Raw genomic sequence first — 25,170 nt, forward strand, 5'->3', positions numbered from 1 at the left:
ACCACTGACTCTAGGAATTTGAAAGTCACTGATAACTTCAGAATACAGCATTTCAAAGTCATATTTGAGTAAATGTGTGTAGGTTGGATAACCTAGTCTTCAATACAAATATCAAACTTTGATACAAACAATGAAATAGTACTCTAAAGATTAGATTAGATGGACCAGAAGTTGCCCAGCTCTTCATTCTGTCTTTTTAGTTCCTAAAGCATGACAGTAATGGATGATGTTTCCTTAGACTGATATAATGGAGCAGTCCTTGCTTTTCTCATCATCTTTCTCCTTAATATCTCTGGCTTTGGGGATAAAAGCATTTAGGATCAAAGTTTCCTCCTGCTATGAAGCCTTCCTTCTGGGGTGAAGGGAGTAAAACAAACCTTATAAGACTGAGAACTCAACTCTGTCTTTCATTCCTCCAATGGCCTCTCTTTCTTTCTGGCTTATACTCAGATTCAGTCCAGGGCTCTATACAAAAGTGAGACTAAATGAATAGTTGTTGAATGATTAGTATACAGAGCCAACAGAGAAGTTTATCACCCTCAAACTCCAAATATGTGTCAATTAGTCTGGGAAAGTAAGACAAGCTGAGGATGTTTAAGAAATTGATATATCCCACTCCCTAGCAAAAAGAGAACAAGGCCAGATCACCTTACATGGAGTTCTGTAACATTCTGTGGCTTTTGATGTGGCTATTTCAGACCATGTCTTGAAGTAATCATTAAATGAGACTGATTTAATTGATCTGAAAATATAAATTAAAATCAGACAGTGAGTAGCATGCAAGGTTGCTTTTTAAAATTATTTTATTAGAGTGGACTCTTTCAGATATCTTGTCACAAGACATTACGCTGATTTGCAAATTCTAACAAATGCATTTCTAACAAATGAATTCAACATAATCTTCCATTAACGTATCAATCTGTCCAAATCGGTTTTCAATAATAAGTGTAAATATACCACCATATGTATCTTATAAAAAGAAAAATACAGATATTTTAAGATATATGTCTTTGTGTCTTAATAAAGACATATTAAGATATATGTCTTTCATGACTCACATTGAAAAGAACTTTAAAAAAGCTCCATACATGTACATTTTATCTTTCTACAATAAACAACTCCTTCAATTCCTATGCCAAATTTTAGTGAAATCCCTTTTATTTCCTTTTTATTATGAGGAGAAATGAAACACCAGACTTGAGATTAGTCTAATTTTCACACAGAATCCGGCCACTTTCAAGGAGGGAAAATAAACAATTCTTTTCTTATATTACTGCCAGCACATTTCCTTCCTTGTGCTAATACTACCAAATCCTAATGGGAGAGCAAAGATTGTTGCAGATATTAAATAGGAACTTAAAACAGTCTTTTACTCTTAAATAATTGCATTTCCTATTTTTTCTCTGTAAACTTTCTGAATGCAAAGATTCTCAACCCTCAGTAAACAAAACATTACTTTGGGATACTCTTCTAACGCATGAAATCATCAATTCACTGGCTTAAATAGGTGCTTAAATAGCAAATGCAAAAGACCTTATGTCTGTTTTGATTTTAAATTCCTAGCTCTTCAGAGGAAGAAGCAAATTTTCAGTTAGAACAGGTTTTGAATATTAGTTTTTATAGGTAAATCCTAGCTGCCTTAAATATTTGACGCAATTTTGAAATTAATGGGGCAATATTTAAATGTGTGAATGCCTTCGCTTATTTAAATGATAATTAACGGACACCCAGCTTTAAGACTAACATTTTCCAAGTGTGTTATTGCTTTTGCAGTCACACTTAAGTAGAAACCTGAAACCTGGTGAAGATAAATTAATCACTATTATTATTGCTTCCAGAGGTACATTCAGTGCCTTACACTACTAAATGATATACTAAACTAACATTAATTTGCCAATGAAATGTTTCAGCATTTGGCAATGGAGGTAACAAAATGAAAGGCTGCATTATATCTCCTGAATGAAAAAGCTTGTGATCAATTTGCTGTCACAGATCATTTAGCAGACAACAATGACCCAAGAGGAAGGAAACTGTCAACATACTGTCTCGTGAAAAAAATACACCATCTTCAGACACAATCGTCTCCATTGTTTTTTGTCTGTTTGACGATGACCCATGACCCTCTCCCTTCCCAACGGTGTCCTGTTCAATTTCAAACTGTTAGCCTTCGGGAGCTTTCTTTTTTCCCCGGAATAATTAAAAATATTACCCTAAAAGGTATAACTTTAGTATAGCTGGGACATGCAAAACAGAATGCCTTAAACATTTGGCACTATCTGCCCTTCCAATGCTATAAAGGAAATAGCCCCTTAAAATAAGAGAACAGTAACTATTTACTGTAATTCCAGATAAACTACCAACCTTATAGGATATACACAGTATAAAAAATACATGTGTTTATAGTTTCAACCAGTAATAGGAATGTATTGAGTATTATCATTGGCATTACAAATAGGAAAAAGTAGGAGACAAAATTTTAACTGAACATCAGGGCTTATTATCCTGCTGGGAAAATGAGAGATATATCTGAACTAGTAAATAGAATGGCTTTATATGCTAACATAATGTTACATCATTTAACACAGACATTTGGAGACTACAACAGCAGATACTTCTTTGGCAAGGGCAACGAACAAAAAAAGTTGGAGGAGGGAGCTATAGCTTATTTTGGAGCCATTAGGGGAAGAATCACTTGGCTATGAACCTGGGACAAAGGAAGGAGGCGTTTTAGGCCAGGGAAACAGTGTTAGCAATAGCTTAGATTGCAAGGAGCACAGTGTGTACAGGTCTACAGAGAGAGGATGTTGGGGGGAGAGGTGATAGTAATAATTGACTAGAGTGGAGAGTTCCAATTTCAGAGGCATTAGAATTTGATAAAAATAAATGAAGCTAGGCAATGCTGGATCTTCAAATTTAGGCAGAGAATGGATTAGAGTTGATTCAGTACTCTTGATTTATTAGGTGCTAGAGAGCAATCAGAAATTCGCCAATAAGGCAAGTAAGCTATGAACTTGGGTGTTTGGGTAAGAGTTCTCTCCAGCACTAGAATGCAGAGTGGATTATATGAGAGATTAAATGCAGGGGGACCAGTTAGGAAATAAATTCAGTAATTCACGCAAGTGATCCTAAGAGCTAATACACGGGTGAGAGCAGATATTATGAGGGGAAGGAGATGGATCTATGAGAATGCTAAAGAATTGACTGAAGTGGTTGCCTGATAGGGTGTGAAAAGTGAAGGAATTTGAGGGTCAAATATTCTCCGAAATCCCAGAAGACCAGTTAGTGTTGCTATTAATAGAAAGTGTCTAGAGAAACTGAAGTAAAATATGAGTTTAATTTTAAACATGGGTTGTAGGTGATGACCTTTGGGAGTGTGATTGAGAAATTGGGACTGGAAATAAGAGATTTAGGTCAAATCAACATAAAGGTTGATAGATGACGCCATTAGGGAAAACAAACTGCAAAAGAGTTACTGTTTAGAAAAGAAAGAGCAGAAACCAATTCCTCATTAAGGGGAGTCAGTGAAGGAAACCAAAATGATCATTAAGGGAACAAGAGAATGGTGGCACTGCTATTTCATGGAAGCAATGTCCTGGCCAATGCCAAGCCTAATGACTCATTTCCTAAATATCTCTGGATATTTAGTCATGTAGGATAATGACTAAGAGCACAGGCTCTGGAATCAGCTGACCTGGGTTAAAACATTCTGGCACCATTACTGATTGGCTGTGTAGCTCTGGGCAAGTCACCTAACCTCTCCACGTTTCCAGAGATAGAACATCCTCAGTGGTGGTGGTGAGCATTCAATAAAATTGTGCATGAAAAGAGCCAAGGAGAGGCTTAGCCCTCCCCCTTCTCCCCTAGCCCTCAGTATCCGCTGGTCTTCTCAACTGCCTTGGCTAAGTATCTCATCATTTTTCTCCTGCAAACTCTAAACAGCTTCCGGGTTGTTTTCTACCTCGGTCTCTTTCTCGTCCAGGCTGCCATGCCTCTGCTTGAAAGCCACGGTTGGTATCTATGTCTACAGGACGTCTAAACACTTTTAAATAGAACTCGAGGTTCTTCATCCTCTGGCCTGGACTTCCAATCTTTTCTTCCACCATTCAGGCCCACATCCAGAGGCTCCATTAATGTGGAACATCCTAGTGATCCTGAGGTTACCACGATACTACATTTCCATGTCTGTGCAAGCAGTATTTTTAAAAACTATTATGTAGGTATGTATGTATTTACCTATTTATTTTTTATGATCACACCAGCAGCATATGGAAGTTCTCCAGCCAAGAACTGAATCAAAGCTACAGCTATGGCAGTGCTGGATCCTTTAACCCACTGTGTCGGGGCTGGGGATGGAACCTGGACCTCTGCAGTGACCCAAGCTGCTGCAGTTGGATTCTTAACCTACTGCGCCACAGTGGGAACTCCCTATGCAAGCAGTTTTATCTAGAGACTCTTTGGTCCCTGTGCCTGTCAAAGCCTTACTTAATAGGTTTAGGTCTAATAATAACATTATGTACGTGAAGGGTTGTCACAGCGGATACTGTGGTTGCCTCCCCAATAGCTGTTCCATTCTTCTCCCATTCTCTACATGCCCTGTGGTCTGATGGGACCGAGCCCACCCCGGCTCTAAGTCAGGACCTAAATGATAACTAATTTAGGGACAGGAATCTGACCTAAAAAGCTCGAGTGAAATTTATTCTCGCTCTCTGAGAGTGTCAATTCTCTTTATTCCTCTTCAAGATTGCCTTGTTATTCTAAATCCTTTGCATTTCTAGATACATTTTAGACCACCATGCCAATTTCCAGGGGAAGAAAAAAAAAGGCCTTTGAAGTTTTGATGGAAATGGAACTGAATCGATAATTTGGGAAGAACCAAAAATGTAATAATGTTGAGTCTTCCTCAAGCCACAAACATTGTGTACCTCTACTGCTTTAGGTCTTTTGAAATTTCTCCCAGATCTATTTTGTGATTTTTAGCGTAGATATCTTATTCATCTTGTGTTACATATTGCTGCTTTTGTAATGGTATTTTTAAAATTTCACTTTCCATGTGTTGATTTATGGTATATAAAAATATAGCTGATTTTAAAATATTCATCTTATATCCAGGACCCTTGCTAAATTTACTCATTAATTTTCAAAAAATTTCAAGATTTGCATATTCATTTGGATTTTACTACATATATATGTGTTATCTCTGAACAAAGATGGTTTACTTCATTCTTTCCAAATTTTATAACTTTTGTTTCTTTTCCTTCCATCATTGCACTGGCTAGGATGCCAATATAATGTCAGATAGAAGTGGAGATAATGAGCATACTTATTCTTTTTTTTTTATCTTTTAGGGCCGCACACATGGCAATGTAGGTTCCCAGGCTAGGGGTCGAATAGGAGCTATAGCTGCCAGCCTACACCACAGCCACAGCAACACAGGATCTGAGCCTCTTCTTTGGCCTACATCATGGCTCAGGGCAATGCCGGATCCTTAACTCACTGAGCGAGGCCAGGGATTGAACCGGCATCCTCATGGATGCTGGTCAGATTCGTTTCTGCTGAGCCATGAGAGGAACTCCACAATTTGCTAAAATTTTGATTAGGATGTATGCATTTCAGTTTTATGAGAGGTACTGGCCTATAATTTTCCTTTCTTTCTTTCTTTCTTTTTTTTTTTTTTTGCTATTTCTTGGGCCACTCCCACAGCATATGGAGGTTCCCAGGCTAGGGGTTGAAACGGAGCTGTAGTCACCAGCCTACGCCAGAGCCACAGCAATGCGAGATCTGAGCCGCGTCTGCAACCTACACCACAGCTCACGGCAACGCCGGATCCTTAACCCACTGAGCAAGGGCAGGGACCGAACCCGCAACCTCATGGTTCCTAGTCGGATTCGTTAACCACTGTGCCACGATAGGAACTCCATAATTTTCCTTTCTTGTGATAGGATTTAGGATTCGAGTTTGGAAGTTTGGAAGCATACTCACTTTATTTCCTGTAAGAGCTTGACTGTCTTTACTTTTTTTTAATTTTGAAGTAACTTTAGATTTACAAAAGAGTTAATGAAGTTAGTTGGATACTTTTAAAAACCAACTTTGTCAAAGTGTAATTTACATTCAATAAAATGCACAGGTTGTAAGAGTGCGGATGGGTGAGTTTTGATACAAGCATACACCTGCTTAACCACAAGCCCAAACAAGACAGAGAAGATTTTCATTAGTCTTGACGTTCCCTGCTGCTCCTTTCCCATCTCCTTTGACACTTGGGGTCATCACTGATCCCATCTCCATCACCACAGATTAGTTTTGCCTGTCCTGGAACATCATATAAATTGGATCATACAGCATGTACTCTTTTATCACTCTGGTTTTTTTTCACTCAACATAATGTCTGCATTATCATCCCATGTTGTTGCACCTATCAACAGTTCACTTTTATTGCTGAGAATATTCAATTTATAAATACAGCACAACTTATTTATATATTTGACTGTTGAATATATAATGTTGATTGCTGATGGACATTTTAGCTGTTTTCAGTTTGAGATATTATACATAAAGCTCCTCTGAACATTTGTGTACTCATCTTTTTGTGAATATATATTTTCATTCCTCTAAGATAAATACTTAGGAGTGGGTTAGAGGGCAGACGAGGTTTTGAAATTATAAGAAATTGCTACGCTGTGTTCAAACTGGCTGTGGGCATGTCAAATGGCACAACATAGATGGTGACGTCGGAGAGTCCAGTGAAACCACATCCTCGTCAATAATTGGGATTATGAAATAACTGGGGTTAGTTTTCGTGGGGGGTGTGCTTTTCCAGTCTTCCCCATCTCAGCACGGCACAGCAGTGCCCCCCAGTTCAAACCACAATCTACTGACAACTCTTGATTCCACTTTCTCACATACCCTAATCAAACCAGCCTTGAATCCAGCCACTTTATCCACTTACCTTCCTCTCCACATCTCTGCCCTCAATCCTAGCCTGAAATACCGAGTGTCTCCCGTGGCCTACTGAAATAACCCAATAATTCTCCTTGCTTCAGCCTTAGATTCTTCACAAATGATTCCCCACACAGCAGTTAGAGCAGTCCTTTTAAAGTGTAAATCTGATTGTGTCTTTCCCCTTCTTAAAAGCTGTCCAGTTGTGTCCCAATTCCCACTGCCAGGTTAATAAAATGCAAATTCCTTGTGTGGTATGTAAAGCCCTAAGTGATCTGGCCCTACCTTCTTCTCTTACCTCATCCCCTACCCATCTCTTCTGTCCCCCTTGCTGGGTTCCAGCTTCAGCGGCTTTCTTGCTCATCCTCCCACACACCGGTAGAATCAATACCCTAGTTATTCTCTCTGCCCAGAATCTCCCAGTACCCATGAGATAACACTTTCTCCCAACTTCCCAGTAATTTTTTCCTTTCACTGTCACAAATCTTGATTTTTCAGGATAACACCATCTGTAAGTTTATCTCACCATGGTTCTTGAGTCATTTCAACTAAATAATAGCTAAATCTTTCTCCCAGACCTCAGATTTTAGAGCCCTGTGATCAGGGCTGGACCCTCATGCTGCCTTGCTCCTGTCTGATGCAGGACTCAGGGTCTTGGACAAAGAACTGAAGGGCCAAATTTCCTCCCTGTAATGGGGCTTCCCCTTCTTCCTGCTCCTACCTAAGATAGATCCCACCATTGTTACTGGTTGGTCCTCATCTGAATGCGGGGGACAGACAAGGTCAATGCCCTTGCTATCACATCCCAATGCATCACACTGTTGGTTCTAACACTTCCAGGCACAAAGCCCCTTGGTATAACCCTGCCTCACATTCTGGGACAGAGCCCTGATTTGAGGGTTCCTTCTTCAATGTACTCTTTTGATTTCAGCCTCTTGGGAACATTTTTGCTGTTAATAATCCACTAAGAGGATCCTTTTTTAGAGTATGAACAGTTAAAAAAAAAAAAGATAGATCGACCATTATGTCAACGCTAGTGAGTTGGCTGTTTTCTACATCTGATTGACTATCAAAATAGACTGATGGAAATTCTAGAGAAGCTAAATGCAGAATCCTATTTGAGATTACAGACCTACACTTTGTCCAGGTGTTTAAGGCTGAATTGATGTCACATTGTCAGGTGGTCTCCCAAGTATACAACAGCTTTGGTCCTAAGTCCCACCATTTTCCTCCATAATATTATATTCTTCTAAATTGTCTGGACTTTTGTGATCTATACTGGTTGTATCTATAATGTAGAAAACATGCTTTTTTTTTCTTTTTAAGCCATAAAAAATAAAAACTAAAAGAGTAGGCAAGCTAATGTAGTTACATTCAATTTTAATTCAATGATCTAGAAAGAATTCAATCTTTTCTATGTTCTTCCTGAAAATATCATTGTAGGGAGCTATTTTAAGATAAAATATATTTAAATGAAAAATAAAAAGTTTTCAAAGATAAAAAAATGAAAATATAAGAGAAGACATAGCTTAAATCAATGGTTCTTTTAGTATATAAACTGGTATGGAATTACATAGAGAAAAACTTACCTGATAAGTTTATCTGACTCTTTATGTGACTCAGAACTGTCATTGTTCACTGTAAAGAAAAATATGAAAAGATTCCAGTTTACTTGGAAGACTGAATATATGGCCTTAAGCGCAATCTTTCCAAAGCCTCAATAAGATGATAATAAAGGAATAAAAATAAGGTGTAAAACCTCAAAGACAGCAAGAGAAAGATGGCAAGAAAAATTTTCAAGACAGAAAGCAAATGTCAACTGGTAATCTTCTTCATGGACCACAGAAATTTGAAACTTTATGTCAGGATGAGAAGGGGCCAATAAAAAGCAAGTAGATTCACACTTCAGAATTTGAGAAATGATGCAGGAATTAGAGGTCCCAGATACCCCTGAAAGGTGAAAGGTATAGCACAGACACCAAAGACATACCCTTCATCCTATGCAACCAGATGGCCATCACTATCTGGGCAGGAGGGAGGAGGTCTAATTCTGGAGAAACTGAGAAAGAAGGATGGAAGACTAGGTATAAAGCAGAACAAGAGTATGGTAAGGGACTGAAGGCAGGGAATAAATCAAATGATTCATATTGAATAAGAAGGACTCCTTACTCCCTCTCCTTGTCCAGCTCCTAGAGTGTAACTAGTTAAAACCTCTCTCTTCAGGCATAAAACTGGAGGATTCGTCTTAGAAAAAACAGTCAAGCCTTAACTGATGCTAAGTCCTCATTGGGTAACCCTATGATGAGATAAAACCATCAACGTCCAGTTTGCATTCAAAATTTCCAATCTTTTCAATGATTTTCATTCATCACATGTCTATCATACAGATGGATAGTCAAAGATCAGTAGATATTTAAGTAAAGTCATTATCATGAACAATAACAACCAAAACAAGTAAACAGGGAGAAAAATAAGAATGAGGAACATACTTTTCTGGACATTTTCAAGAGTATAGAACAAAAAGCAAAGAGATGGATAATCAGAGAAAATAGATTTTTTAAAATGAGAGTAACATAATTATTAGAGAAATGCAAATCAAAACTATTATGTGGTACCAACCTTATACCAGCCAAAATGGCCATCATCCAAAATGTCTACAAACAATACATGCTGGAGAGGGTGTGGAGAAAAAGGGAACTCCTTTACACTGTTGGTGGAAATGTAAATTAGAAAACAGTATGTGGATTCCTCAAAAAAATACAAATAGAATTACCATATGATCCAACAATCCCACTCCCGGGCATCTATCCAGAGAAAACCATGACTTGAAAAGATACATGTACCCCAATGTTCATTGCAGCGCTATATACAATAGCCAAGACATGGAAGCAATCTAAATGCCCACTGACAGAGGAGTGGATCAAGAAGATGTGGTACATAGACACAAGGGAATATTACTCAGCCACAAAAAGGAATGAAATAATGGCATTTGCAGCAACACAGATGGACCTAGAAATTATCATGCTAAGTGAAATTAGATAGTGAGACACAAACATCATATGCTATCATTTATATGTGGAATCTAAAAAAGGATACATTGAACTTATTTGAGAGCAGAAACTGATTCACAGAGTTTGAAAAACTCTGGTTACCAAAGGAGACAGGGTGGTGGTGGGGGGAGGGGTCGTCTGGGGGTTTGGGATGGAAATGTTCCAAAATTAGGTTGTGATGATGGTTGTACAACAAAAAATATAATAAAATTCATTGAGTTTTTTAAAAAAATGAGTGTAACAGATCAGAGATCTCACATTCAAACCTTTGGAGATTTAGAATAGAGAACAGGAAAACTGGAGGGAAAAGAAATTATAAAAGAAATCACATAAAAATTTCCAAAACTGAAAATTAGAGTTTGAGATTTAAACAGCCTACTAAAAGCCCTACATAATGAATGAGGAAGAAAAAAAATTAAAACTACACTAAGAAACATTATCAAGAAATTTCAGATCACTAAGAATAAAGAAAAGATTTTAAAAGCTTCCAGAATGAAAATATATCACTTGTGAAGAACTGGGCGTCTGAATAAAACCAGAGTTCTTAAGAGCAACGCTAGAAACTGGGAGGTAAAAGGGTCTCTACGACTCTGAAAGAAAATTATTTTCAAACTATTTAACCAAAAGTTTAATCAAATTATGAACATCTAAGAATGCAATAAACACATTTTTAGGCATGCCAAGTAATAAAAAGATTCAGCTCTCACGTACTAGGAAGTTCCTGGAGGAAGCGCTCCAACAAAATGAAGGCACAAACCAACCAAGAGGAAAAGGAGGGATCCAGCAGGAGCTCCAGCCCAAAAAGCAGGCTAAAAGGGTCACCCAGGATCCCAGTGAGAGAATTGCCAGCCCAGAACTGGAGGAGGAGGATGAGTGCCTCGGAAACGATGTCTCCCAGGGGAAAAACCAAACTGACTGAATACCTGGCATTTTTTCCTATAGCTCTGTCAGAAAACTTATGGGAAGAATAAATGGTAGATTTTCTTTTAAAGCCAAAAAAAAAAAAAAAATCCCAGAAAACAAAGACAAGGAAATGAGAAAATAGGCTATTTTCACAAGAAAAGAAAAATAATCATTTATGGCTCATCTGTGATAAATACTTACTAAGTCATATTAATGTAGACAAATTAGGTTAGGAGAATGGGAGGGAGAAAATGTGCATGAAAATGGCAGTATAAAAACTAAATCTTGGAATTTCTGCTGTGGCACAGTAGGTTAAGCACCTGGCATTGCTACAGCTGTGGCATAGGTCGCAGCTGCAGCTTGGATTCAATCCTTGGCCTGGGAACTTCCAAGTGCTTCAGGTGTAGCCAAAAAACAAAACAAAAATCTTTACCTTTCAGAAGAAATAACTGAAAACCTCAGAAATATTAGTATAGAATAAACTTAGAAATATAGTGGTAAATACGAAAAGAAGCAACTAAAAGTGTTGAAAGCTGTTGGTATCTTGTGGGGTGGCTCTTATCCATGGTGGGTGTGGCTTCCAAGGCCTGCTTTATTTTCTTAAAAAAAAAATGATTTGTATTATTTGTCCTTTAAAGTCATGAACAGGAGTTCCCATCGTGGCGCAGTGGTTAACGAATCCGATTAGGAACCATGAGGTTGCGGGTTCGGTCCCTGCCCTTGCTCAGTGGGTTAAGGATCCGGCGTTGCCATGAGCTATGGTGTAGGTTGCAGAGGCGGCTCGGATCCCGCGTTGCTGTGGCTCTGGCGTAGGCTGGTGGCTACAGCTCTGATTCGATCCCTAGCCTGGGAACCTCCATATGCCGAGGGAGCAGCCCAAGAAATGGCAAAAAAAAAAAAAAAAGCAAAAATAAAATAAAGTCATGAACAATTTTTCTTTGATAGAAAGTAAATACTTTAACAGTGTTATTTAAAACAAACAACTTTAGAGACTTGGCTAAAAGTTACTGGACTATCTGGTGCAATGAAATACAAATAGGAAAAAAGAGGTTTGTGACCCCAGCAAACAGATCCTGCACACCATCCTGTTAAACTCAGGTCTCCCACATCTGACAACAGAGTATCTGTAATAATACCGGAGTCATGAATAATGGTGCTGAAGCTCAAGTTCTTTAATGAGTAAGCTATACGCTGCTGCACTAAAGTTTTCTTCTGACATCCAGAAAGAAGGTTCCTCTGGAAAAAGAGGAAAGAGCATTCCTGCACCTAACAAGTACTCCCTCTAAAAGAGAAAAAAAACCCAAAACCTAAATCCTATGATCCTCACCTGCTCCAATCATAGAAATGATCTATAGTGATGAGGACTTAAAAAGAAAAACAGGATAAATTGAAAAACTGAAGAAGAATCAGACGCTTATCACAACACCTTCCTAACTGAAGCAGAACGGGATGTATTTGCACAATTATCAGGTTTTTTAAAAGTACATAATGTGAATTAGTAGTATAATCTCCCTACTATTTCTATAATTCTCTATTCTTATATTAGGATTGTCATAATATTTGTCAGTAATTGTGTTACAGTTTAGTTCATTTAGATAAGAATCTGAAACTACTATTAGTAGAATGATTCTCCCTTAACAAAGGCTATAGGGATATATCTAGCTACGAGAAAAATTACTACCTTAGGCTTGGTACCATTAGTCAATTTTACTATTTTTATAAGCTTGCATTTTCTTTCAACCAAAGATTTTATAGATTATATGATCCCTATGTTTTAAACATCAAAACAAACATGATAAACAGAAAGTAATTTGACCATATAACCACATAGGAACAAAAATGCACTAGGACAAACTGGAAAAAAGAAAAGCCATATGGGTTTACGGCAGTTCCCCTTGTTGGCAAGGGATACACTCCAAGCCCCCAAGTGGATACCTAAAACCATAGATAGTATCAAACCCTATATGTACTAAGGTGTTTTTTTTTTTTTCCTTTACATATGTATCTATGATAAAGCTTAATTTGTAACTTAGGAACAGAAAGCTATTAATAACAATAGCTAATAGAACAATTATAACAATACACTATAATAAAAGCTATGTGAATGTGATCTCTCTCCCACAAAATAGCTCATACAAATTTAAGGACTTTTTTTCCTTAAGTAAGCACTTAATCAGGTACTGTGGCTGTAACTTTTGCAGTTTGAGGTATCATGGCCAAACTAGCATAAATTTCTTTTTCCTTCTTCACAGTTTCATGGATAGAAGATTCATTCTTACCATAAATCTTAGCAGCAACTCAGCATATGATTTTTTTTTCTTTCCTTATTAAGTCAAGAACTTTCACTTTTTACTTCAAGGAAGCATTTTATGGATTCTGCTTGGCATATCTGAATGGCCAGCAGCACTACTCCTGTGCTTTGGGACCATGATTAAATAAGATGTGTCACTTGAACATAAGCACTGCAATACCTTAAATATCAGACAGTTGATTTGATAACCCAGATAGCTACTAAGTGACTAACAGGCAGGAGACACCGGCCAAAGAGAAAATTCCTGTCCCAGGAGGGTCGAAGCTGGATCATGCTACTCAGAATGGTGCACAACTTAAAACTTATGAATTGTTTATTTCTGAAATTTTCTACTTAATACCTACTTTCAGCCTATGGTTGACCGCAGGTAACGGAAAACTGGAAAAGTGAAATTGCAGATAAGGGGGAACTACTATATATGAAATCCTTTTGTAATAAATTAGAAAATAAGTAGCAATACTCAGAATCTAGGAGGTCAAACAGTTGTTATGCACTCTCTTTCCAGATCTCCAAGTTTTCATAACCAAACTGAAGTCTGACCTGGAAGGCACTTGAAAGATCCTCCTTGTCCAACTTCCAACATTGGGCAAAATGCTCTTTGACAACATCCCTGAAAAACAGTCTGTAAGTCCTACTGAATGAATACTAGCTATAAAAACATACCTTTAGCTATAGGGAGTTTACCACCTGCCAACACAGCTTTGCTCATTCTTAGGCAACTTGAATTGTTAGAAAGTCCTTCATCTTTGGCCAGTTGGGGCCTGGATGGACTTTACCACTGGGTATGCTACAACTATGATGGCATTTTGATTCTAGGGAAGATCAGTTAATCCAACTGACCATGTAACTTGTTGTCCAAACTGGAACACGGAGTGAAAGGGAAAACTAGAAATAATTATACCAGGACTATCCTAGGTAGTCTGGTCTGTATGAGCACCAAAACTATAAGTAAGGGAGTCAGGGTCTAGGCCACAAGAAGATGCTGCCAGGACATGGAAAGGTCATTAGGACCTCCACTAATAGCATCTGAACTCAGAGCTTGTGTGTTCTTGTCAGTACCCTAAGGCAAAGACCTAGCTTTTTGCCAAGAACAGATGTTAGGGAAAGTCTGGGGAATGAGAGGCATTGGCATGTCTACATATCAAATGCCAGGCTTAGACTTAGGCTAACAAAATTAATTCTAGACCACTAATTATGAGAAAAAAAGCCCCCAGTACATTCAAGATATGTTCTGGCACAAATAAGGGACAAGCATATATCCTGGACATCAGTGGCTATAACCTAGCAAGCCTATGGAAGCTGTGACTGACTAGTAGCTTCAACATTAGCCTGACTTAAGATTCCTGGAGTGATAAAAAAAGAAATTTCCCTTTTCCATAGGAAATTCCTTCAAAATTTTAAAAACAGCTTTTGCAGCTGCCTTTTACCTTTTCTTCCGTTAGCTAAACACAGTTTCTTCAGCCACAAGAAATGTGATGCTCCAAATTGAGCATGCTGGTATTCTAGTAGAGAGCCCCCACCACAAACCAGAGTAGGGAAAGTTATCACACTACACATGTTTTATAAGAGGGTACTTTCTATTCACATTAAGCTTATTTTCAAATAGCTCTCCAAAAACTATTTCATAGTTTCATAAAGTTCTGCTATGAAGTCAGGTCTATTTTATTCTGTATTTAAAATTTTTAATTCTTTGATCAGGAATGAATGACTTTATGCTCATCTCATAGAACTGGAGATACAGGAGCACTGGGAATGCACAGTTTGGACCTCTGGCTCTGCAGCTTGCTGTGCTTGGCCTTGGGCTAATCCCTTCATGGTCCTCAGTTTCCTCACTGAGGAAGAGGTAGAGAATTAGATAAATAAAAGGATATGAAAGCATTTTTTAAACTATGAAGTAAAATCAGGATCTAAGTTTACATGTATTTTTTCCATTAATTCAATCTTCAATTTTTTTATTCAATACCTACAACCAGATACTGCCATGCTGGGCACTGAGGTTATTGCTGTAAATAAATGCCTATAGAGATGATACAGTTAGCTGCCTCTTGAGTTTCTCATGATACAATTAACTATCTATTCTAGTTTTGTGTTATCTAAAAATGGGATAATAGAAGGATGGGAAGATACAAGATGGCAGAGTATAAGGACCTTGGACTCACCTCCTCTCATGAGAATGCCAAAATAAATAAATAAATAAATAACTGCTGAACAATCATTGACTAAAAAAAAAAAAGGTTGGAGGTTACCAAAAAAGATATTCTACATCCAAAGACATAAAAAAAAAAAAAAACCCACAATGAGACAGGAGGAGGGGCAAACTCATATTATCAAAGCCCATACCCACCCCAGGTGGGCAATCACAAACTAGAGAACAATTATATCACAGACATTCTCCCACAGGAGTAAGAGCCCTGAACCCCATGTCATGCTCCTCAGCCAGGGGTCTGGCATCAGGAAGAGGAGCCCCCAGAGAATTTTGCTTTGAAGGCCAATGGGGTTTGATTACAGGCACTTCATAGGACAGTGAGAAACAGAGATTACACTCTTAGAGGATGCATACAACAAGTCTTGTACACCACAGGATCCAGAGCAAAAGCAAGTGACTTCATAGGATTCTGGGCCAGACCTACCTCCTGGTCTTGGAGGGTCTCCAGAGGAGGTGGAGGGCAGCTCTGGCTTACTCTGGGACAAGGACAATGGTGGTGGAGGAATCACAGAGTATTTGCCGGCATGAGCTCTCTAGGAGGCTAACATTTTGGCACCAAGCCTGGCCCCATGCAATAGCCTGTAGGCTCTAGGCCTGGGATACCTCAGGCCAAACAACAAATAGGGCAGGAACACAGCCACATCCATCAGTAGAGAGGATACCTAAATACTTCCTGAGCATACAACCACCTCTAGACATACCCCTTAACACAGTCCTGCCCACTATAGGGCTGAGACCTAGCTCCACCCACCAGTGGGCAGGCACTAGCTCCTTCTACCAGGAAGCCTGCATAAGCCTTTAGACCAGCCTTATCCTCCAGAGGGAAGACACCAGAAGCAAGAAAACTTACCATAAACAGCCTGCAGAACAGAATCCTCAAAGACAGGTCAGAAACTACCCTGGGGCCAACTGGTCTCTGGCCCTTAGGTGACGAGAGGGGAGGGCACTGCTGGGACATATAGGATATCCCAAGGTCAAGAAATGTAACTATCCTACTACATTTATAAAAATACAAATAGAATTATAAACAAAATTAGATGGCAAAAGAATATGTTCTAGACAAAGGAACAAGATAAACTCTCAGAAGAACTAAGTTAAGTGGAGAAAGGCAATCTACCTGAGAAAAGTTCAGAGTAATGATCGTTAAAATGATCCAAGAAATCAGGGGAAAAAAACAGACATACAGAGTGAGAAGTTATAAAAAGTTTTTAACAAAGAGAAAATATAAAGAGAAACCAAACAGAACTGAAGAATATATTAAGTGAAATGAAAAATATACTATAAGGAATCAATAGCAGAAGATAAAGTGGTGGAAATGACTGCTATGGGACAGAATAAAGAAAAAAGAATGAAAAGAAATGAGGACAGGCATTGCCACTGCTGTGGCTCTGGTTATAGCTGTGGTGTTGAGTTCAATCCCTGGGCTGGGAACTTCCACATGCCAGGGGTGTGGCCTGAAAAAAAAAAAAAAGAAAGAAAGAAAGAAAAAAGAAATCAGAATAGTTTGTGATACCTCTTGAATAACATCAAACACACTAACATTTACATTATGGGGGTTCCAGAGGAGAAGAGAGAGAAAGGGCCTAACATAATATTTAAAGATATAACAGCTGAAAACTTCTCTTACTTGGAAAAGGAAACAGTCACAAAAGTCCAGGAAGTTCAGGGTCCCATACAGTACTAATCCAAGGAGGAACATGCCATAGTGATCAAATTGACAAAAAGACAAAGAGAAAATTTTAAAGCCGAAGGGGAAAAGCAAAAATAACATACAAGGGAATTCCCATACGGTTATAAGCTGATTTTTCAGCAGAAACTCTGCAAGCCAGAAGGGAGTGTAATGATATATTTAAAATGATGAAAAAGGGAAAACCTACAACCAGAATATTCTACCTAGCAAGGATCTAGTTCACAGTTGATGGAGAAATCAAAAGCTTCACAGATGAGCAAAAGCTAAAAGAATTCAGCCCTATCAAAACAGCTTTACAACAAATGCTAAAGAAACTTCTCTAGGCAGAAAAGAAAAGGCCACAACTGGAAACAAGATAATTACGAAATGGGACTGCTTGCCAATAAAGACAAACATACAGTAAAGGTAAGAAATTATCCACACACAAATATGATATCAAAACCAATAATCATGAGAGCAGGAGAGTACAAATGCTGGATATTTGAAATGCATTTGAAATTAAGAGATCAGCAACTCAAAACAATCATATACATAAATATATGTACTTCTATTTTAAAATCTCATGGTAACCACAAACCAAAAATCTATAATAGAAACACATACAAAAAGAAAAAGGAATCTAAAAACAACACTGTCTTTACAGTCAACAAATCATAAGAGAAGAGGACAAAAGAGGAAAGGAAGAAAAATGACCTATAAAAACAAATCCAAAACAATGAATAAAATGAAAATAAGAACCTAAATATTAATAATTACCTTAAATGTAAATGGAATAAATGCTCCAACCAAAAGATATAGACTGGCTGAATGGATAAAAAAAAAAAAAGACCCATATATACGGTGTCTACAGGGATGTTCTTTAGATCTAGAGACATATACAAAATGAAAGTGAAGGGATGGAAAAAGGTATTTTATGCAAATGGAAATCAAAAGAAGGCTGGAGTAGCAATACTCCTATCAAACAAAATAGACTTTAAAATAAAGATGTTACAAGAGAAAAAGGATACTACATAATAATCAGGGGTCAATCTAAGATGAAGATATAACAATTATAAATATACATTCATCCAACACAGGAACACCTCAATATATAAGGCAAATGACAGCTATAAAAGGAGAAATCAATAATAGCACAATAATAGTGGGGGACTTTAACACCCCACTTACAGAAATGGACAGATCATTCAGAGAGAAAATCAAGGAAACACAGGCCTTAAATGATGTATTAGATGAAGTAGTCTTAAGAGATATTTATAGAACATTCCATCTAAAAGCAGAAGAATACACATTGTTTTCAAGTGCACATGAAACATTCTTCAGGATAGATCACATGCTGGGCCACAAATTTCTTAGTAAATTTAAGAAAACTGAAATCACATCATTGTCTTCTCCAAACATAAAACTATGAGATTAGAAATCAATTACAAGGAAAAACTGCAAAAAAAAAAAAAAAAAGCAAACCCATGGAGGCCAAACAATAGCTACTAAATAATGAAAAAATAACCAAAGAAATCAAAAAGGAAATTAAAAATATCTACAGCCAAATAAAAACAAAAACAAAACAATCCAAAACCTATATGATGCAGAAAAAGCAGTCATAAGATGGAAGCTTATAGTGACACAAGGCTACCTCAGGAAAAAAGGAAAATCTCAAATAAACAACCTAATCTTACACCTAAGGCAACTAGAAAAAGAAGAACAGACAAAACCCAAAGTAAGTAGATGGAAAGAAATCATAAAGATCACAGTAGAAATGAATGAAATGGAGATTTAAAAAAATAGATAAGCTCAGTGAAACTAAGAGCTGGTTCTTAAAAACATAAACAAAAGTGATAATCCCTTAGCCAGACTCATCGATAAAATTAGAAATGAAAAAGAAGCTACTATCGACATTACAGAAATGCAAATGATCATAAAAGATGACTACAAGCAACAATATGCCCATAAAATAGACAACCCAGAAGAAATGGACAAATTCTTAGAAAAGTATAATCTCTCAAGACTGAACCAGGAAGAAATATAAAATATGAACAGACCAATTACAAGTACTAAAACTGAGTTGGTTATAAAAAAGGTTTCTAACAAATGCAAGTCAAGGGCCAGAGAGCTTCACAGGCAAATTCTGTCAAAAATTTAGAGAAAATGAATTCCCGTGGTGGTGCAGGAGCAACGAACCCAACTAGTATCCATAAGGATGCAGGTTTGATTCCTGGCCTTGCTCAGTGGATTAAGGATCTGGCATTGCCATAAGCTGTGGTATAGGTCACAGACGCAGCTTGGATCTGGTGTTGCCATGAGCTGTGGTATAGGTCACAGACGCAGCTTGGATCTGGTGTTGCCATGAGCTGTGGTATAGGTCACAGACGCAGCTTGGATCTGGTGTTGCCATGAGCTGTGGTATAGGTCGCAGACGCAGCTTGGATCTGGTGTTGCTGTGGATGTGGCATAGACTGGCAGCTACAGCTCCAATTTGACCCCTTGCCTGAGAACTTCCATATGTCACTGATGCTGCCCTAAAAAGACCAAAAAAAAAAAAAAAAAAAAAGAGAGAGAGAGAGAGAAGTACTAACACTTATTCTTTGGAAATTATTGCAAAAAATTTACAGAGGAGGGAACACTCCCAAGCTCATTCTATAAGGCCACCATCACCCTAATACCAAAATCAAAGATACCACAAAAATGAAAATTACAGACCAATATCACTGAGGAACATAGACGGAAAAATCCTCAACAAAATACTAGTAAGTTGAATTTAACAACACATTAAAAGGATGATTCACCATGATCAAGTGGGATTTATCCTGAGCTGCAAGGATTCTTCAATATCTACAAATCAATCAATGTGATATACCACATGAACAGATTAAAGAATGAAAACCATACAATCACCTCAATAGATGCAGTAAAAGCTTTTGATAAAATTCCACACTCATTTATGATAAAAACTCTCCAGAAAGTGGGAATAGAGGGAACTACATCATAAAGTAATAAAGCCCAAATATGACAAACCCAGAGATAACATCATACTCAATGGTGAAAAGCTGGAAGCATTTCCTCTAGGATAAGGAACAAGACAAAGATTTCACTCTCACCACTTTTATTCAACATAGTTTTAGAAGTCCTAGCCACGGCAATCAGAAAAAAATAAATAAAAGGAATCCAAGTTGGAAAAGAAGAAGTAAAACTGTTAATGTTTGCAGATGACATGATACTATACATACAAAATCCTAAAGATGATATCAGAATACTACTAGAGCTCAACAGTGAATTTAGAAAAGTTTGCAGGATGCAAAATTAATACACAGAAGTCTCTTGCATTTCTGTACACTAACAATAAAAGATCAGAAAGAGAAATTAAAGAAACAATTGCACTTACCATCTCATTGAAAAGAATACCTAGAAATAAACCTACCTAAAAAGAATAAAATACCTAGAAATAAACCTACCTAAAAACCTATACTCTGAAAACTATAAGACACTGATGAAAGAAATCAAAGATGACACAAACATGAAAAGATAAACCATTTGACAGTGATCTTTCTATCACAACAGATGGAAAGATTCTTGGATTAGAAGAACCGATATTGTCAAAAATGATTATACTACCCAAGGCAATCTATAGATTCAATGCAATCCCTATCAAATTACCAATGGTATTTTTCAGAGAACTGGAACAAAAATTTTTTTAATTTTTATGTAAACAAAAAGACTCCAAATAGCCAAAGCAATTTTGAGAAAGAAAATTGTGGCTTGAGGAATCACGCCCTTGACTTCAGGCTATACTACAAAGTTGTCATCATCAATAACAGAAATATAGATCAATGGAACATGATAAAAAGCTCAGATAAGTCTATGCACCTATGGATTCATAAGTTTATGACAAAGGAAGCAAATAATATACAATGGAGAAAAGACAGTCTCTTAAATAAGTGGTGCTGGGAAAACTGGACAGTTAAATGTAAATGAATGAGATTAAAACATTTTCTTACACCAAACTGAAAATAGATGAAAGACCTAAGTGTAAAACCAGATACTATAAAACTCTTAAGAGGAAACATAGGCAGAACACGCTTTGCTATAAATTGCAGGAATATCTTTTCAGATCTACTTCCTAGAGTAAGGAAAATAAAAACAAAATAAAACAAAAATAAGCAACTGGGACTTAAAATAAAAAGCTTTTACCCAACAAAAGAAATCATAAACAAAACAAAATGACAACCTATAGAATGGAAGAAAATATTTGCAAACAATGTGACCAAGACATTAATCTCCAAAATATACAAGCAGCTCATACAGCTTTATATAAAAAAAAAAAAAACCCAAAAATACCTGAAGAACCCAATCAAAAAAGGTAAAAAAATCTAAACAGATATTTTTCTAAAGAAGACATATGGATAGACAAAAGTCACAGGAAAAGATGTTCAATATCACTAATTATTAGAGAAATGCAAAACAAAACTTCAGTGAGCTATCACCTCCCACTGGTCAGAATGGCCATCATCAAAAAGTCTACAAATAATAAATGCTGGAGAAGGTGTGGAGAAAATTAACCTTTCTTCACAATTGGTGGGAATGTAAAATGTTACAGCTACTATGGAGAACAGTATGGAGATTCCTCAGAAAACTAAATATAGAACTACTATATGATCCCACAATCCCACCCCTGGGCATAAATCTGGAGAAAATCATAATTTGAAAAGATACATGCACGTCAGTGTTCACTGCAGCACTATTTACAATAGCTAAGATATGGAAGCAACTTAAATGTCCATCGATAGATGAATCAATAAAGAAGATGTGATGAATATGAAGAAGATGTGTGTGAATACATACATATTTTGACTGTGAAATACTACTCAGCCATAAAAAAGAATGAAATAATGCCATTTAGAGCAACATGGATGAACCTAGAGATTATGGCACTAAGAAGTAAGCCATTCAGAGAAAGGCAAATATCAAATATCATTTATATGTAGAATCTTTTAAAAAATGATACAAATGAACTTACATACAAAACAGAAATAGACTCACAGACATAAAAAACTTATGTTTACCAAAGGAGAAAGGAAAAGAGCAATAAATTAAGAGTTTGGGGTTAACATATACACGCTACTGTATATAAAATAGATAACCAACAAGGACTATACTCAATATTTTGCAACAACCAAGAAGGGAAAAGATCTGAAAAAATATATATCACTTTGCTGTACCCCTGAATCTAAAACAACATAGTAAACTGACTATGGTTTAATTTTTAAAAATCAAAAAATAAAAACAGGACAATAATTTCCTCTACATTTTTCTAGATCTATTAATATATTCAATATATATGACAACATCAGATCCTTAACTCACTGCACCACAAGGGAACTCCAAGAACTGATTCTTGCAGCATTGTAGTAGAGACCTTATTTTCCCCCAAGTTTTTACTGGTAATTCATTCTCATTGGATGCAATTTTTCACAGAAATCCACACAATACTACTCTACCATTTAATTTAGAATGAATGAGTTTTCTGCATGTCCCACCATAGCAACTGCCTCCACTGTATATCACAGCACTTTACCCATATGAAGCTGCAGAAAATCATTCTCTTCCTGGCTCTGTAGGTACCATTCCAGTCCTGCTGTGGTGGCAGCCAAGATGATAACTATTTTCTGTCTTGGATTTCCACATATTTCAGCAACACAAATAAAGACTATAGTGAGAACTTGCCAAAGCACTATTTGCTTTGTCACTCATTTGCTGGGTGCTTTGGCAACACGGACAGCTTTCCTGTCTGGTCTGATGGTAATGCTGGGGAACTGAAAGGAATGAGGGGTGACGTCAGCCTAAGAGAAAAGAAAGAGCCAATCTGTCTTCTGGTTTCTTCTCATCCTTCTCTCTGCAGGGCAAAACCAAATTCTATCGCACAGAATTATTTGCCATAGAAAATTCTTTAAAACCTGTTTTTAAATTTCCATCCTCCAGAATATGGACATAGCTTTGTGTAGAATATTTCTGTATGATGATAGTACTGTGGGGCTCAACAAAAGGTTAAGAGATGCACATCATTCATTCAGCCATTCCACAAACATTTAATGCGTGTGAAGGATACTGAGCACGGAGGTGGATGCTGCTGTATTCCAGTATGATCAGAGGGAAGCAGTACCATTCTTCGGTATACAAACCCACTTCAAAACTGTCAGGGGATTTTGAAGAACTCTGGGACAACCATGACATATTTGAAGATACTGAAAAAGATGCCTGATGAGCCCTGCATCAGGCCTGGACACCCTGGGGAGGAGCACCTGAACTTGGTCACAAATTATACAGATCTGACTAATGGACTGGCAGGTCTTAGAAGGGACTGGAAAAAGAGATCACAGACATAAGAGAGAAAAGGCACCAGAGAGATCAGTTTGGCATGGTGAGTCTGAACAACAAGGCCTGCCAATTGGAGAGGTGACCATACCAGTTAGTATGCCCTGCGGAAAAGAGGGGCCAAATATAAAGCAAAGAGCTGTATCACCAGGAGCCCAGCCTTCATTTGTGGCAAACCCCTCTGGGCACAAGGAGCCAAGAGCACTGCTCCGCCAACTGCAGAGAGAGCACAGGAGCAACAGAGGTGATGGAGCTAAGAGTCATGAAAAGGTTGCTGGCAGGATGAGAGAGAGCAAACCAAGGGTATCAGAAAAACCCTGGTCAAAAGGGCAGAAAAACTGAAGAGCCGCAGGTGTCATTTCCACATGGGATCTTTGAAGAAATATGTGGAAGGAGGACTCTCCAGAAAACCAAAATGGAACATTTTGCTAACCAAGGGAAAAGGTGTCCCATATCAGTGAGATCTGGGGTAAGAAAGGTGAAGACAAGAAGTATCCACTTTAGATCAGAGAGTTAACATTGATGTCCTATCTTTATGATGGGTAGACTAGTTTCAGTGGCCACCATTTGTCCATATGATCATGACATTTAAAGCTACTAAGCTTGCAGTTTTTAATAATCTTTAAAAAAGAATCAGACTGATGGGTTTGACAAAGAGGGATAGTAAGAGAGATCTTAGTATGATTTCATTACTAAAAATGGGTACAGAAAATATTCCCATATACAAGTTATTTGTGAGATCATTTCCTTACTATAAATAATTAACAATTGGCAAAATAACAGTAAGCAGGCACTTCTTACATTTTAATGCCTGGCGGGAAAGTCTTAGAATTATTAATCTGTACAGAGTTTCATCTTTCATCAATATTTGGGCTGCTTCCAAATTCACCGGATTTTCTAACACTGGATTAGAAAGCATAACCTATAAAATAACACACAGAATAAAGTTTTTAAAGTAACTTTTTTCTTAAAGCAAACAAAACAATACATACAATATTCAAAAAGCATTCATTAAATACCTGCAATGTATACAAAGACAAACGAGAAATGGTCTCTAATCTTAAGAAACTCTTGATCTATCTTGGTTTTATACTATATATTCATGCAAACATAGCAGTAAACATTGAAACATTTTCATTAAAAATACATTACATTTTACTATGAATCATGCTAAATCATGGATAAACAAAAAAAATGTATTAAAACCTTGGAGTTCCCATCATGGTACAGTGGAAGCGAATCCAACTAGGAACCATGAGGATGTGGGTTCGATCCCTGGTCTGCCTCAGTGGGTTAAGGATCCTGCGTTGCTGTGGCTGTGGTGTAGGCTGGCAGCTGTAGCTCCAATTGGACCCCTAGCCTGGGAAACTCCATATGCCATGGGTGCAGCCTTAAAAAGCAAAAAAAAAAAGCTTGCATACAGTTTAAGATCCCTCCAGATCACTGAATGATTAATTTGCTATCTGTAGTAGGTTTCTACTGCTGTAGTAACAAATTGGCACAAATTCAATGTCTAAAACAATACAGACTTAGAATCTCACATTTCTATAGGTAGGAAGTCGGAGTTGCTTGGGCTGGTTTCTCTCTTCCAGATTTAAGAAGACTGAAATCAAAGTGTCAGCTGCCTGGGCTCTTATCAGAGGTTCTGGGAAGAATATGCCTCCCCAATAATTCAGGTTGTTTGTCGGCTGAATTCAGTTCCTAAATTCAGTAT

General features: G+C 37.4%; 1 protein-coding gene across 15 annotated transcripts in view; it reads right to left on the reverse strand.

The window, feature by feature from the left end:
• Nucleotides 1-25,170, reverse strand: part of UBE2U (ubiquitin conjugating enzyme E2 U) — a 72,273-nt gene that overhangs the window by 31,308 nt on the left and 15,795 nt on the right. For 7 of the 15 annotated variants that reach the window (XM_084964851.1, XM_084964846.1, XM_084964847.1 and 4 more), the window contains 3 exons: nucleotides 24,258-24,378; nucleotides 8,523-8,571; nucleotides 654-742 (listed from right to left, as the gene is read on the reverse strand). In XM_084964851.1, the coding sequence (XP_084820977.1) occupies nucleotides 654-742; nucleotides 8,523-8,571; nucleotides 24,258-24,378 (259 nt within the window). Of the gene's footprint in view, nucleotides 1-648; nucleotides 743-2,396; nucleotides 6,307-8,522; nucleotides 8,572-24,257; nucleotides 24,379-25,170 lie in introns of those variants that run through there. The other 8 variants (XR_014808090.1, XR_014808089.1, XM_021097771.2 and 5 more) reach the window with 3 other exon arrangements.

The sequence above is a fragment of the Sus scrofa genome, chromosome 6 (genome assembly GCF_054392235.1).
Source record: "Sus scrofa isolate SSC_HxYL_T2T_F1_AM1 chromosome 6, Sscrofa_HxYL_maternal_Yorkshire_Landrace_v2.0, whole genome shotgun sequence".
Classification (NCBI taxonomy): domain Eukaryota; kingdom Metazoa; phylum Chordata; class Mammalia; order Artiodactyla; family Suidae; genus Sus; species Sus scrofa.